This window comes from Melospiza georgiana, chromosome 1 (genome assembly GCF_028018845.1).
Source record: "Melospiza georgiana isolate bMelGeo1 chromosome 1, bMelGeo1.pri, whole genome shotgun sequence".
Classification (NCBI taxonomy): Eukaryota; Metazoa; Chordata; class Aves; order Passeriformes; family Passerellidae; genus Melospiza; species Melospiza georgiana.
The window spans coordinates 102219309-102235759 of NC_080430.1; the positions used below are offsets into that span (position 1 = coordinate 102219309).

Sequence of the window (16451 nt, forward strand, 5' to 3'; positions counted from 1 at the left end):
CACTAGGCTTCAGGTCCTCTCTGCATTTCTCTAACCAGTGACACCAGTGCTTAGAAATGGGAGCCAGCAATGCTTTGGCTTTTGCAGGACGGGCCCTGGGCCAGACAGTGTGGGATTTTTTAAACTGGATTTCAGAAATCTGCTAAATCTAGAATTAAAGGACACGGGCATGAGTTGATGTAAGCCCTGCAGGAGGTGGGCTCCCAAAGTTTAGTGGAAATAAGCACCAGTTCAGCTGGCACAGATTATAGAGAGGCAGCACTCTCAAGGCCCATTTTCAGCTGAGACATTTAAGGTGGGCATGTTCCTTTTGAAGGGCTGGTGGTTACACTCCCTGTGACTCAAAAGCCAAATGAAGATCATGAGAAGGGTTTTTGAATTGTATTTCTGTTAAAGCTGGTTCCATCTCCCTCACCCCCTTCTTTAATAAAGAAAAAAAATATCCCAAACAGGAGGTGCACTTTTTGGACATGAACAGGCCTAAAGCACAAACCCTTCCCTTCTGAGCTCCCCCTGCTTCTGTGCTGTCACTGTGCATGTACTGTCTGCGCATCTTCAGGGACACCAGGGGCATCAGCTCTAACAGCAAAAGGCCACAGAACTGTCTCCTGCTTGTTTCCATGTTATGTGGTACTGAAATGCAATTTCTTGTCCATGCATTACTAATTAAAACTCTTTAAAATTACTGCATTGCTCTCACTTTCTTGAGGGAACTGTAAAGAGCACGGGCACCCTTTCCTACAGAGCACATGTGGCAAGGCTGTGTTCCACATTTGTTTGGCCAGGCACAGCTCTGAGCTTTAGCGGCTGCAGATCTTAGCAAGGTCAGAAACAAAATTATAGCAAAGTAAAAGAGAAGGTATTGTACCAGCAGGGCACCACATTAGGAGCCCTTACTGATCATTTCACTTGCAGGTGCCTTCCAGTAAAATGAGAATCATACCTCAGTCACCTCAGTTGTGGAAAAATTAAAAGGACAGGACTTGTGTTTCACAGAAATGCCTTCTCACTGAACAAATCCATAGTGAAAGCATGACCTGCTCCCTGGAGCTGTGATTAAAAGGCTTAGTGCATAACCTGCATGATACTCACAGGTGGCAGGTAGTGTTGGTGGGGTGAGAAGGTAATTTATTAGATAAATAAAGTCTTATTTACAAGTCAAGGCTAGTGATTTTAGATGAGTCTTTCCTGTTCTAATGCAAAATGGAGCAGCTGCCAGTCCCAAATGCAGTTACCAGCCCAGGCCCAGAGGACCCCAGCAGAGCTTTTGAGCAGTGTGTGGCTTACAGCAAGCTCCAGGGAGACTGGTACTGCATCCTGCTGCCTACCCAGCACAGACTAATGGAAATTGGTTTTCTGCAGCTTTCTCAGAAAACCAACAGTGTGTTAGATATTACCACAGTCACACCCAGAAGTGATTTTTTAAACCGCACATGGCATTTATTTTGGATAGCACCACAGGGTACATGGACACTACACGGCTCAGTCCAGGGAGGCGCAGCAGCAGGAATGGCGCTGCCTACCCACCACTGCTCCCCCTGAGGATTTGAATGGGAAGTGTCTCATCAAGGAACATGGCTGCTCATTTTCCCAGTGCTAGGTTGTTACATTGTCGGTACATCAGTGCCCAGTTTGTGCTCTGCAGCAGTTTCTGACACCACCCCCTGCAGCTCAATGCCTTTGCTTACTTTAAGCAAAGTTTCAAAAAATATGGGAGCTTTCACTAGGATTGCCTGTTGTCCCAACAAATACAACCCTTCCTCCAGCATGCCTGCTGACCTGATGGGGGAAAAGAAATAAGAAGCATGGGCGAGCATGGAAGACTCACACTGGCGCAAGGCCAAATTAAGTCTAAACAAACCCAATTAATTACACACCAGACCATTTGATTATGATGTTTTTAGTCGATACTTTTGTTGCTAACATGAGCCTGCACCAGCACAACAACTACACATCAACCAGAAGCCAGTCTATTTTGAGTGTGGGATCTTCAACATCTTAAAATCCTTCAGGGCCAAGAACCACCGTGCCCAGTTTGCCCCGCTCTGGGAATCACCGCTGCTATCTGCCCTCGCTGCTCCCCCTGCAGTCAGGAACTAGCTCTTCCCAGCTCCTGCCCTCCACAGCAGGCACGTGTGACACAGCTGTAGGGACAGGGAGAGCAGCCACACTACTATCCAGTGTGGAGATCTGATGTGCTGGCACCAAATTCCTAAAATCCAACCACTTCCCTACATCACACCCTTGAACTGCAACCCAGCAGCTGAGAAACATTGAACTGCAGCTTGAACAACTGCTGTACACAACCTCCCTCTCACAGCTCACAAAACCCAACTTCAGTTCCACTTTCAAAGCGCAGAATTCTTACTCACGATGGCACTTGCTGCCTATTAACCAACATAGTTACAAGCTCTGAGCTTTTTCTGCTTGGCCCCAGCACGTCAAGATCCCTCCAAGTAAATCAGCACTGACTTTACAGCATTTCTGCTTTACACATTTTTTCCTCCTACATATCCCTTTTCCTCCTCCTGCTGCAATCCAAAAAGCTGCGCTCTGCTGCTCCCACAAGCAGCCTAACACTTTCCCTCACATGCAGCTTTCTGTCTTTGAGAAGCCTCAGCCAATGCATGTGACATAAAACCAACTTCAGAAACATTTTTTAGCCATTTCCAGTAAAGAAAGATGGAGAAATTTCTCTAGGGAGCAATGAAAATAAACAATTCCAAAGGCAGGAAGTTTTTTTGCCTCAAGGGCCAGCTCAGTCTGTAACAGTCTAAGAACTGGAATGGGAATTGAGATGCTTCAAAATCAGTGTTATGCACAGCACAGACAGCTAGAGATGCCACCAGATCCCATCGATCTGACCAGCCACATAGCCAAGGGAGAAGGATTGAAGCCCCATATGCCAACAATAAGGACAGAGAGCAGGGTAAAAACTGCCCAGGAAAGCTTGTGGGAAATTAAGAACCACTTCATCTCCTGAACACTGGAGCCTACCTGTAGCCATGATGTTTTCTGAAAAATCCTTTACTTAGGATTTTTTCTCCTGAGAACCTGAGAGGCCTCAGGAACAAAATTTAAACAATGGTTATCTGCTGCTGTGGAATGCAACAGGTGGATCTGTGACTGGTCTCATGTGGTTGTTTCTAATTAATGGCCAATCACAGCCCAGCTGTATGGACTGTCTCAGTCAGTCACAAACCTTTGTTATCATTCCTTTTCTAGGAAGCTTTCTATCATTCCTTTTCATTCTTAGCTAGCCTTCTGATGAAATCCTTTCTTCTATTCTTTTAGTACAGTTTTGATATAATATACATCATAAAATAATAAATCAAGCCTTCTGAAACATGGAGTCAGATCCTCCTCTCTTCCCTCATCCTAAGACCCCTGCAAACACCGTCACACCTACCTGGCTCCAGTGTGACCCACTGCAAGGTCCTTTGTACACACTGGCAAAATGAGCAGCCACAGGAAGATCAACAATCCCATGGATGCACAATCGGAACCTACCCCTAAGATGAGAGGGAGCTAAATGAAGGAACAGGCCTCCAGAAGAAATTTGTCTTTTTCCTACCCAAAGTGTCCCCACTCTCCTTTAGCCTAGAGAAAAGCAGGAGAGGACTGAGCACAAGTAGGAAAGCTGCTGATGCCTGGCAGGTGGAGCAGCAGACAGATTGGAAAACCAAGCATTTAGTCATATACTTCCTTAAGTGGGAGGAAATGGTGGAGTGAAAGCAGCCCAAAACCAGGGAGGAACAAAACAGAAAGGAGCTTGGGAAAGAAGCAAATAGCGATTAGTTCCTGCAAGAAGGAAACAAAGTGTCAAGAAAGTAATCCGGGAACCTGAGGTGTAATTGGCACCGACCCGAGGGTGTGGCAGAGGAGCTCGGCTCCAGAGAGCCTGTGGTGACTTTGTGGAAGTGCCATGCACAAGTCAGCCAGCCTAAGACAACACTAAGTAAATATTTCATTTCTGATGCAAGGAGCAGCTTTAGACTACTCTTCTCCCATACCAAATCAACACAGGAGCCTCTCCAAAGGCTTTCCCACCCCTGCTGACAGTCATGTTTCCAACCCTCCAGCAGGCATGCACGGAAATGCTGCAGCACAGGTTTCCAAATGGACACACCCCACCCAACTTTTCCCTCTTTTTGTGCAGAGCTCTGCCATAGCTGCACCCCCCAGACTAGCAGAACAACACCAGGAGTTAGAACATCTTCTGTGTTCCTCACCCAGGAAGTGACATCACTCCTGGAAAGGGGACAACAACTGACCTGCACCAAAGCCATCCACCTTATTTTCCAGACATGGGCTGCTTCAAGCTCTAAGTTTCTGTTCCAAAATAGGAAGGGCTTTAGTCCACATAAAAAAACCATGTAAATATCTGCTATTCATTTAATTGCTTTCAACTAATAGACATATTTTTTTAAAGTAGGTTTATTCATTAGGATCATGTAATTTAGTTACACCCAGATTCAAGTTTACTTTCAAGCCAACCAGAATATGAATGCTGAAAACTCCCTTAGGCTACAAACACTTTAAAATTATCAGATCAAAACAGTGACCAACATTTTACTCTTCAATTTTTTCAGAAGTTACTCATGCTCTTTAACAGCTTCCTGAGCACATGCTTGCCACTTGAACAAGTAAACATCCTTGCAACACTTGTTTCACTTTGTGTGCATACCAAGAAATAAGTTAAAATGCCCTAACAGAGGGTTCTGTCAGAGAAACACATATTACATCTGGACCAAACATGACAATTCTGTAAACATCAGACAAGGCTAGAGTCATCACCAATATATATTTATGCATATTTAATAGGAAAGTTTCTGCAGTTATTGGAGTATTTTTCCAGATAATGAGAAGCATTTCAAACGATTTTAAAACCATTTTGTACCCACATGGAAAAGAGTTGAAAAGGTTCAGTTACACTGGTAGTCAGTAGTTAACAGAAAGCATTTAGAAATGAGAGTCCATTTGTGGTTCTTGTACTCTTGTTTTCTCCACTCAGGAAATTAAGTTTCTCTTTATGAAACCTTATCATTTAGATTTAAAATTTTCTGCTCATTTCTCATTTCAACTCTTCTGGTTATTGCATCAATTTCTCCCTCAGTTAAGAAGTGATGTGAAGAGCAAGGACCAGTGGAACAGCACGGTCTCTTCATTCCAGCAGCCTACAAATACCCTTCTTAGAGATAAGTAAGTATTTTCCAGCACCTTCAAGTAATCCCTGTCCCCACAGGGAGGGGAGGAAAGAGGAAAAATTAATAAATAAGAAAATAAATTATACCCTTCTTCCCACCAGAAAAACTATTTTAGGCTATTAACATCAATAAAAACTTTATCTTTGTTTGGATACAAACATCTGAGAGGTAAAGTATCTGTGTGTCATGTTCAGGCAGCACCTAAGAAGAGTTAGCTCCCCACAAGATGTAGCCTTTCAAGATGATCCTCTAGATAAATATCAGATTCTACAGTATCATGTTCTGACTCATGTAGTTCCCTTTAACTGGCCATAAGACATTATCAGATTACAAACCAGACAAAATTCAGTGCTCTAGGACCTATCAGCCCTTTACAGAACAAAAGTTCACACAGAAAACCCTTAATCCCACACATGCATTTTTTTCAAACTTTTCAGTTTGAGATGCTGTAAATATAACATGCCCTCTACCTTTATTTGAAAAGGTACATTTAGGCTGCTTTGAATGTGCTAAACATTTTATTTCCAATGTTAAACATAAACTGTTTAAATGAAAAGAGCATCTGCAGGAGGTCAGTTTAAACTTCAGTAGGCAACAAGAGCTGCGTGGAGATGATGGATGAGGTTACTTTTCCGCTGATCCAGTATTCTTACAAATGGACAAATCCTCTGCAGATCAGCCTTGGGAGGGAGCTCTACAGAGCAGTCTGCAGAATAAGACTTTTCTGTCAGTTACTTGGTTTTATTTGGTGAACCCAAAGATTTGGCTTTATTTTTCCGTGGACGCTGCTGCCATGGCTGGTTTGATCCCCTCGCGCGTGGACTTCAGCTCTTCCAGTTCTGTGTTTAGTTTGCTGATCACCCACTCCAGGGCATCCCGGCCCTGCCAGAAAAACACCAGGATTTAGGATCACAACAGACACACCACCACTGCTCATGCTTCTATAGTTCTTCCTCTGTCAGACATGAAACTTGTTTCAAAATCAGTGCCATGCTCGGCATAGTCTGATACCAGATTATATTGATAATTTCTTAGCATCTTCTTATGGAAACTTCACTGCAGAGGCATTTGCTTCACCCCTAAGCCAGAAGCAAACGCAGTGCTGGTGTGAGCTGCCAGTAGCACAAGGCCTAATTCAGCAGTCAAGTTTCCTTACCTAAGAGAATTGCTGGTTTTGCTCTTTGCTGCTCCCACCACCCAAATAATACTATGGCAAAATCTCAGCTTTATTAGCCAAGTTACAGAGAAAGTTTCTGAGAAGATCCAGGACAATGAAAGTCTTCCAGTGCTCTTTGAAGTAGCAGCTAAGTGATCTGATACCTATCTAGAGTTCAGAAGCGGACTCGCACTGAATTCTACATTTGTACACAGCAACTTTTCAGCAGCTAAATCAGACTAATTGAGAGCTGCACATTTTATATCAATGCATGGGAATGTCTCAAGCTCAGAACTGACAGCCAGTGATTCAGTAACAGCTGGAGAACCCAGGGCAATAAGCCTGGCAAAAACCTTTCACCTGAAGAAGACTCTGTAGCAGCTGCACCCCAATGACCACAAGGTGCAGCCAGCAGCACAATGAAGCCAAGAAAGAGAAATATTTTAACTGAACAAAAGTCAAGATTTTAGAACTCTGCAAGCTCAGAATAGCAGCTTTTGTCAAAGCAAGCAGATGGGATCAGACCAGGAGAACACTTGGTCTTTTTTCACTTAGAGAGATTCACCTCTATTACTCCACTAAGAATAAGAAATACAAGGAGTGGAGAGCAGTAAGTGGGAGCCACATGGCTCTGGCCAAGTTCAGAATTCTGGAGATAAAAGTTTGAGCCCAAAAAGTCATAAATGTTCAGGAGAGCCACTGTCAGTGCTCAAGCCTTCTGCAGACATCGACAGAAAGGACAAGCACAGCCTCCTCTGCACAGTGTTGTGTGCCAAACTGTGATGTGCTAATTTTGTTGTGTTCATTAAAGGTGTACAGAAACACCACAGTGTCCAGAACCTGCTGCTGTCCTTTATAGACTAGTAAGTATGAACAAGAATCTGCATAAGCAGCTTTGAAAACCTAAGGAAAAAAGAATGTCAGAAGAAAGCTCACACACTCCTCAAGAATTTTTTGCCAGGCTAGAAACATCAGCCTAGAATAATATGAAAAGTCCAGATCCAGAGTGCAAAGTGTAACCTATTAAAAGAAATACAGTTTTACTGTGAATAGGAGCACAGTTATCTCAAGACTCTCTTGAGATGACTCACAAAGGTCAGTGAAGGGCTGACTCTGTTTCTCTTTGGGTTTTCCATATTCCAAGGACTCACAGAATAAACACTAATTCCTACTTCTGCACTGGCAGGCAGTCCTTAAACTGAGAAAAGTCATCCAGGTATCACAATAAAGTGTTCAGCTCTTGGTCAAGGCTCAGAAAGGGAGATTAGGCTCAACCCCAAATTACCTCAAGAACTAGGATGTCTAAGTTAACTAATTCCAGAGATGTCTTTAAAAGATACTAATAATGTTCAAGAAAGCTTGATTGAAATTGTCCACTTTAAGTACAGGTTGCTGATAGAAGACCTTAGAAGGGATGATTTAACTTCTGAGCTCCTTCCATTTGAGCACCAAAGTGACTGTTTTTCAGAAGGGAGTAATTTCCAACCTCTCCACAGGCTGTGCAAGACCTGGGAATGCCAGCAAAACACAAATAAAAGCACCCAGACCTGGGCAAGCTACTCCACAGCAACAAGTTGTAACCAGCTGTGAATTAACTGAGATGAGTGCTCACTGAGGGAGAAGTGGGGGGCAGGGAGGGGGAATCATCTTTCAGTAAGCAGGCATTTGGATCTTTAAAAGTCAGGTTTAAATATCCTCTCTGAGGTGACACAGGCACACAGAACTGAGACAGCAACAGCTTGGATGTTATATTTGTTATATTGCTCAAAGAAGACTTGTCAGAAGGTAAAACACCCTGGCCATAGAAAACAATCAGTAGAAAAACACTGAGATTCTTTTCAGGCCCTGACTTGAAACTATCACATCATTGTGTCTTACTTGATATCTTTGTGGATGAGATAAATTAATTTTAAAAATCCATGACATTCAACTAGAGCACCAAGATATTTCCTCCAATTTTTGGGAGTACATAGGTCTGTGTATATCTCCTTAGACTTGCCTACACTATATGCCATATTTGGCAGCTAAGAATAAACTCATGATTTTGGCAAGGAAGACTTCAGGAACATTCTGCACAGGAAATTAAGTTAGAAATCTCAACTAGATCCAAAGCCTCCAAGTGCCACAAAACTACCCAGTTATAAATCTGACAGAGGACTGTCTATAAAGTGTCATACTGTACAACAAGTTCTGCAGTCAGTCATTAAGCAGGCACACTCATCCCCAGGCATGCACGGTGTGTTATTCATTATTGCAGGTGTCAGCAGCATGACGTGGCTGGCAGGACAAGCGCTGCAGATGAAGATTTGTTGGTAGAGCTTAATGACTGATAAGTGCTGAGCCTTTGTACTTGATGTTTTTCAGAAAAACAGCCACAAAAGCTTAGTGGAATGAGAACGTAAAAGCAAGCACTCATGGCATACATGAATCTCAAAGTAAGCAGTGTAAAAAGCCCAACTTTCTTAACTAGGAGAAGCAGCAAAATGGATCTTTTTCTTTTTAGGAAATTTTATTGGTTGAAGCAGAAGCCAATACAGGAATGACAGGGACAGGCTACACTGACTAGTGGAAGAAAAATAATCTGCACAGAGGTCTCATAGAGGCAAATACACTCAGTTCTCTCAACCCTGAACTCAGATTTGTTCATAGCTCTATAACTGCAGGGACAAGTCGCTACTGAAATGAACATAACTACAAGACAAATGAAAAACAGGAACAGTCTGGCATCCTGACAGCTTCAAGCTTTGCACAGATTTCCTCAGAAGGGCAACACTACTCCTCAGGCAGAAGAAAACCAAATACAATTCCGCTACACAAAACATTACCCCTACTAGGCAACCTGTTTCAATAAATCAATTTTATATCCTAAGAACACAGTTCTATTTTTATAAAGCCAATTCCACTCACTAGCCAATTTATTAATTTCTCTAGGTACCAGCTTTATATATTGAAATCACAGAAACTCAGACCAGATTAAACACTCAGTGGAGGGACTCCTGACAGCCCTAGCTGTCTGCAGTCCTCAAGCCATAAGCAAGGCTGTGTGCCACATGGCTGCAGCACCTTGGCTGCCCAGTGGCACAAGCACTGGTTCACGGATCCAGCCTGGGCCTGTGCTCACCCTCCACAACTGCAGGGCAAGGAGCAGCTCTGCCATTCCTGTATGCAAGGTGTGTGAAACAGACATGCAGGGTCATTTATGGAATCCACGTGACAACGGTCCATGCAGATATTGGCTAGAAAGCTGAAATGCTGTACCAAGAAGGAGAATGCTGGCATTACCACTAGTTAGTACAAACTGCAGGTGTGGAGAACTGCTAGCTTAGAGCGCTCTCAGAATTTTGAATTATCCACTCAATAGCATCCCACCCCTAGAGTAACACAAAAAGATTTACAACAAACAGCAAATGATCTTTTCATCGTCATTAAAAATAATAATGCATCACCTGCCACTGCTACCTCAGAGCAAAGTCTCAATAATTCCTATTTCTTCAGAACAACAAAACATTTTTCAGTAACTGTCATGAAGTTTAAGAGGGTGTTCAGAGGCACAGCACAGCATGCAAGAAGAGCCAGTAGTAGCACAGTAGGTACTGGTTAGCAAGGAGAGGGCCGGTAACAGCAGTTACAAATTCCTGCCAAGTTCAAACTCTGTAGAGACTTTGTATTTGTGAAATACACAGGACAAGAAGATCTTTCTGATTTGCAAGAAGCTTGTAAGCCAGTGCCTTCCCTGAAAATGGCAGAACGGAACAATCTTCAAAAGAAATTAAACTCTCTCACAGGCAACACCTCAGCAGGTACCAAGAAATATTTACAGTTTCTCTGATTTCAAAAGAGATATGTAAATGTAGCCAATGCCTCCAGAGGAATTTTGCCAGCATTTTTAAGTGTGCCTAACTTGATCTGGCACATGAGCCAACTAGACAATGCTTTGCTACCTCTGGGCCAGCCTGAAATTTGGTTGTGAGCCAGGGTTTGTTCCTCTTTCAAGAATATACACTCCACACAGACTTTTAAATGAAAACCAGATCAGAACAGAACTGGAATTTAACTGAAATACCTTCCATAAAACAGAGAGCACCCAGCTAGGTAAAGGTGCTCTTCAGTGTCTAGAAATGATCCATCACTCCTTCCCCATGCCGTGATTTTAACAAATTTTCCTCTCACCTTAGGAGAAGCACACAGAAGGGTGGCAAAGGAGGCTTTCTCCTCTCTCATCTCGTTGGTCCTACCAAGCTGGCTTACACTGGTCAAGGAGCATCCCTCACAAGGATGAAGGGGTGGCCAAAGCACAGGATTTCTGGCATAGCAGGAGTTACCTGGGCCAGATTCCCACTGTGCTGAACCCCTCCAGCAAAGCAGAACAAAATCTCAAACTCCCATAGCACCCATCCTGCTGTTAGGCAGCACGGCCTATGCTTCTCTAGCAATTCCATTTCTTCCCCAAGCAACTGTAGGACAAAGTGCTCAAGAATAAACATTCCCATAGCTCTGCCTGTGCTGAAGAGCAGCTCCAGGGCTGCAGGCAAAATAGAAAAAGCACAGGACAGAGCAGTCAGGGCAGCGTTACCCAGGTGAGCCAGCACAGTCTCACCTCCTCAAAGAATATGCTTCTGCTTACACTAAATTACTTTTAGCCAAAGGCAAGGAGACAGTCCAATGAGGGATATGAACAGGAACAACTTACAAAAGCAGCACAGAAAATATGCTGGTATTAACTGATAAATCCACATTATAAAGGCTGAATGTGAAGTTACATTTTCTACTAGCACTGGCTCCTAGAAACAGGTTGCTGAGGTTCTATAAAAAAACCTACTGAAACACTGCACACAAAATCTGGAGATATTAAATTTAACATTCAACACACACCACTGACAATTACTATTTCAAAAGAAAGAGTGATTGGGTGGGGAAGAGAGGAGAAAACAGAATAAAGATGTACCTTTCTGGCATTAGAAGATATTGTATTTGCCATCAAGCTTTCCAGATAACTGCTCAAGCTAATGCCTTTAACAGTTATAATTGCTTCTTGGGTTAGCACAGTCCTGTAAGGCAATAAGGAAAGGTTAACACCTAAGCTGAACTGAACTAACAAATTGTCTCCTAGATACAAAGACACACATAAATTTCCCTACTTACTTTTCCGGGTTTTCTGGATGAGGTGTGTAAACCAGTCTCTCGTCAACAGACACCAAGTTTGTGAGTGTAATCTTAAGAACAAAAACAGAGCTGAAATCCTCACTTCTCACCTTTCATTTTTCTGTTATCAGCAGCACTCAATACTCAATAGCAGAGCACTCAATTCAACATCAGAATACTGTACACAGACTATAAAACCCACAACACAGTCAATAAAAAGACCTATAAAGGGTGACACATCTTCTCCTATCCTTGATCTAATTATATCAAAAGTTCCCATTCACAGGACAGAGCACCAACAGCTTTCCCTGAATGTTGAGTTTGATTTATGGACAGTGGTTAAGAGAGGCTCTTCCAGACCCCCATAGCACCACCTGGATTAGACAGAAAATTAATACTCAGGAAGGACAAGGCCTCTTGTACAGAGACAAGGCTCCCCCACAGACAAGCCCACATTAAATCTGAGATCTGTGAGTTACCAGGATACCAAAACATAGCACAATGCCTCATTCACATTCTATGAAAAAAGGCATTTCACATTAAAACTTTTGTTGGAAATGACAGAACTCATTCATCTAAAAGTCAAACTATTTTACATGCACTCTGAGAAATAATCTTACATTAAAAGCAGAATCACAAATGTTTGATGATGAAGTATCTAAATTAGAAGAAGAAAAAGGGAGGGGAAAAAGAGTCATCTAAAACACTGATTGAGACCCGTAAATTGTTGCCTCCAATGAAAGATACAGCTACACTTCTAATCTAAATGTTAAGAGCAAAACACCCAACTTCAAGAACTAATTATCAGAAACTTCTTAAGCCACCACTCACATTAGTTGAGCAAAGCTCCATCTTCTTTTCCACTGGATCTACCACAGAATGCTCCTCTATGTAAGTCAGAGTTCTACTTGTTCCTAATATCTGAAGGGGAAAAAAATGTTAAGTACCAACATCCAACAAACAAACTGAACCTTAAAACACAAAAGTGCCAAGTTCTCAGTGACCCCAAATAAACACAAATCCATGGATATCAGAGGATTGTGATCAGTGGCAAGACTTCATTGTCTAGATTGTATCAGTCACAGAGCATGGCACAGACCAGCCTGGAAGGCATTGACAGACACACACAAATTTCAGCTTTTACTTCAAGTCAGCTCCAACTCACAGGGTGACATAAAAGGGATCCCCCCCTAACTAAAGAACGAAGGGTGCAAAAACGTACGGCTTTGACAATGCTGGGCAGTCCCCACTCCGTGCTGAGCAGGCGGTGACTGTGCAGCCTCCCCTGGTTGTCCAGGCTCCTGTCCAGGACATCCACTCCCACCACACAGGGATTCATGGGGTTGGGGTACTTCCTCATAGCAGCTTTGATCACTGTATCCCAGGGATGCCTGAGGAAGGAAGAGGGGAGAGTATCTGTAAGTATTTTGTATTGAATTGCAAGTAATCCCATGATACTAAATCAGGATATAGGTTGTGCAATATGGGACAGGCTGTGCAGCTTCACAGCTCCCTGAAGTCTCTTTGGAATACAGTTATGCTTGGAAAGGCAATACTGATACAAAAACTGAAGGAAAAAAAATTCTTCTCTCCAGACTGAAGCAAGGACTTATTAATGCAAGACTAAGAAAAATGAGGGCAAGGGGCAACAGTCACTCACTGCTACAAGTGACATTCCAAGTGGTGCCCCCAGAGATGTGGGAATCTCAGCTCATTCCAGAACTCCACCAGGAAAGCAACCTCACCTAACACTTAAGCTTGCCCTGCTTGGAGAAGAGGGCTAGACTACATGACCTCCAGGAGTTCCACTCCACCACAAGTTTTTCTGTAATTCTAAGCATACCAAATAAACTAAAGAGGGAATCACTAGCTTCTCCTCCTTCTTATAGCAAATAAAAAAAAAAAAAGCAAAGTGAAATTAAATTCCATTTAAAAAAGGATGATTGGGAAGTTCAAAATAAAGAAACAGATTTTTAGAAAGCCCACCAGCTCACAGCCTGATGTCTGCACCTACACTACTGCTTCCAGCAGTTTGTTAGCATGAATTCCACTTATGGATATAAGAACTGTTTTTACAAAACAAATTTTGATAACCTCCAATTCCTGAGATTGGAGCAGTCCTGCTACTCAAGGCCAGACTGTCCACACAGCTCTCAGGTACTTCAGATATTTCCTTCTGAAACAGAGGAGGCCACAGAAACCATGGACTTGATCCAACAGAGAAATTCTGTCCCTAATTATTTCTATATTCAGAATAACTGACTGTCCTGACATAATATCCTTAAAGCCTTTAAAGGTATGTTTAAAAATTCAACAATTGGCATCTAACTTAAGAAAGCTTAGGGGTACCAACGTGTACTTAGGCGTTGCACTTGGGGCCCTAAATGGATTTTATTTTAGTCTTAAAATAGACTGGTACAGAAAGGCACTGACAGTACAGCACTACAAGAACAAACAGAAAGTTGGAAAAATAAGTTATTTTTCTAACAAGAAAAGTGTCAGAAAGCTTTACTGGTGCAAGCAGGAGAAATAAGAGCCCTCAATTCCCGCAGCAGAAGGAGAGCTGGAGGATTGCTCCTTGTTCCATCTTTGGTGACTTTACACCTCCATCAACAGAAGATACACAAACTGAAAATGACAAAATTCTGTTAAATGTCCCTAAGAGACTGAGTCAGAGAGCTGATAAGGCACAACAACATTTTATTAACCATTCAAATTAACTACCTACACCCACACACATTACGCCATAAGACGTGGATGTTCTAATACAGAACTTGATGAGAAAATGTCAAATAAAAATAGCTTTTGCATTCCCTAGGTGACAGATACTCAGACTCGGGAGTTGTGTCATGCTGGAGCAGCCTCTGCCTGATATTTCCTGCTAGAAACCACAGTTCGCTTACACCAGGCCAGTGCTGAAGCGGAGCACCGAGTACCTGCATCAGTGCAAGGAATTCGGCTGCGTTGAGCTAATTAAGGAAATTCAGAGCAACACATCTGGGATATTTTGTACATACGTTAGTGCTCTTCGGGCCTCAAGACTTGGGAACACCTGTAGCAGAGGAATCACCGGCGGTGGCATTCCCAGAGCGGGAATGCCACGGGCCGTGGGGAGCCAGCTCCCGGGACAGCTGGCCACAAGCTCCCGATACTTGTCCCTGCTGCTTCCCCGTTGGGCCAGACCGCGTTCCATGCGGAAAAGCACTGATGGAAAGAACATTTACTGAGAGCCGGCTGTTGGGCACACAGCGGCACACCTGAGGCTAAGGGACACCGCCACTCTGTCCACACCTCTTGGAACATATATCATAGGCTCTACATCGGTAGTTTGGGATTTATTTTTAGTTACGGTGTGAAAGTTATTTTTCCTAAGCACCCAGCCCTTCACCAAGCCACCACGCTGTGGGGCCAGCTCTACCACTCCATCCTGTCGGAATGCCGCTCCCGAGGCAGGAGAAGCCCAGGAGCGGGGTCCGCCCGCGCTCGAGACGACGCAGGACCGGCACCACCGGAGCCCGTTCCCGGCCTCCCTCCTCCTCCCGCCGCAGCATTGCCATTTCCGCCGTCACCCCGGCGGGACCCGGCTCGCCCCGCACGGCCCGGCTCGGTGAAGCGCCGGGGTCGCTCCGAGCCCTCCCCGCCCGGCCCCTCACCCGAACACGTGTTCCGAGCTCCAGATCTTCATGGCCGCTCCCGGTGCGTCCCGCAGAGCCCGACGCCAGGGAGAGCGCGCGGCGGCGGAACCCGGCTGCCTGACAGCCTCGCGCCGGCCCGGCGAGCGCCAGCGGCCGCCGGGAGGGGCGCGGGGGGCGTGCCCGGGCCGGCGCGCGCGTCACGCGCCTGCGTCACCGCCCCGCCCCTCCCGCGCCCGCGGAAGAGGCGACGCGGCGCGCATGCGCAGGAGCGCGCGCCGGCCGGGCCCGGTGTCACTGTCCCGGGCTGGACGCGACTCAGGGGATTGTCCAAGTCCGGTTCGCAGCCCTGCACTGGACAGCCCCAGGAATCACACCGTGTGCCCCACAGCGTTATCCAAACGCTTCTCGAGTTCTGTCAGGCTTGGTGCTGTCACCATTTTCCTGGGGACCGTTGCAGTGCTCACCCAGCCTCTATTTAAAGAACCTTTTCCTGATATCCAGCCTAAGCCTCCCCTGATACAGTTCGTGCTGGAAAGGCGCATCCTGGGAAAGCAATTCTGTATTACCATTGACTGGTGTTCCTCAGGCGCTCACAAACCAACCCTCAGCACCAACTGCTCAGTGCAAAGGAGACGTGGAGCTCCCGGAGCAGCTCTGGTGGAGAGGTGCAAATATGATGGAGTGGGAGCATCTCTCTCATGAGGGAGGAAGGGCTGAGGGACCTAGGGCTGTTCAGCCTCCAGAAGAGATGGCTGAGAGAGGAACCCATCAATGTTTATATGTATTTAGAGTGGGGGGTGCCCAGAGGATGGATCCAGGCTCTGCTCGGTGGTGCCAAGCATTAGGACAAGAGGCAACAGGCAGAAACTGATGCACAGGAAGCTCTGTCCAACTGAATATAAGGAAGAACTTGTTTACTGTGTGGGTGACTGAGCACTGGAACAGATTGCCCAGAGAGTCTGTGGAGTCTCTCTTACTGGAGATATTCAAGAATCATGGATGCAGCTCTGTGCCATGTACTCTGGGATGACCCTGATTGAGCAGGGAGGTTGGACCTGATGAGCCACTGTGGTCCCTTCCTTTCCCATTTTGTGATTCTGGGGCTCTGTGAGTTACCAGTGTTTTGGTTTAATCAAACCAGGAGTTTTGATTAAATACCCTAATAACAGCCTTGGGAGTGACACACAGCAGGGACATCATGTGCAGGGCTGTGCCCAGGGATGAAGGGATTGTTGAGGATATTTGTGGGGCAGTAGCTCGGTTTGCAAGCTGCAGATGGAGATGTAGGTGGAGTTCTCGGTGGGAGCCTGA

General features: G+C 44.7%; 1 protein-coding gene across 3 annotated transcripts; it reads right to left on the reverse strand.

Annotated features, from left to right (window-relative positions):
- Window positions 1-4381: 4381 nt before the first annotated feature.
- Window positions 4382-15294, reverse strand: PRELID3A (PRELI domain containing 3A). 3 transcript variants are annotated; one of them, XM_058037013.1, is made up of 7 exons: window positions 15159-15294; window positions 12728-12896; window positions 12337-12426; window positions 11506-11576; window positions 11309-11411; window positions 9646-9734; window positions 6000-6089 (listed from the first exon to the last, which is right to left on the reverse strand). In XM_058037013.1, the coding sequence occupies exons 1-6, from the start codon at window positions 15188-15190 to the stop codon at window positions 9681-9683; spliced, it is 519 nt and encodes a 172-aa protein (XP_057892996.1). In that variant the 5' UTR covers window positions 15191-15294; the 3' UTR covers window positions 6000-6089; window positions 9646-9680. The 3 variants fall into 3 exon arrangements, 2 of the variants coding, with proteins under 2 accessions (XP_057892983.1, XP_057892996.1); XR_009115355.1 differs by having other exon boundaries at window positions 6004-6089; window positions 9622-9734; XM_058037000.1 differs by lacking the exon at window positions 9646-9734 and having other exon boundaries at window positions 4382-6089.
- Window positions 15295-16451: the final 1157 nt, after the last annotated feature.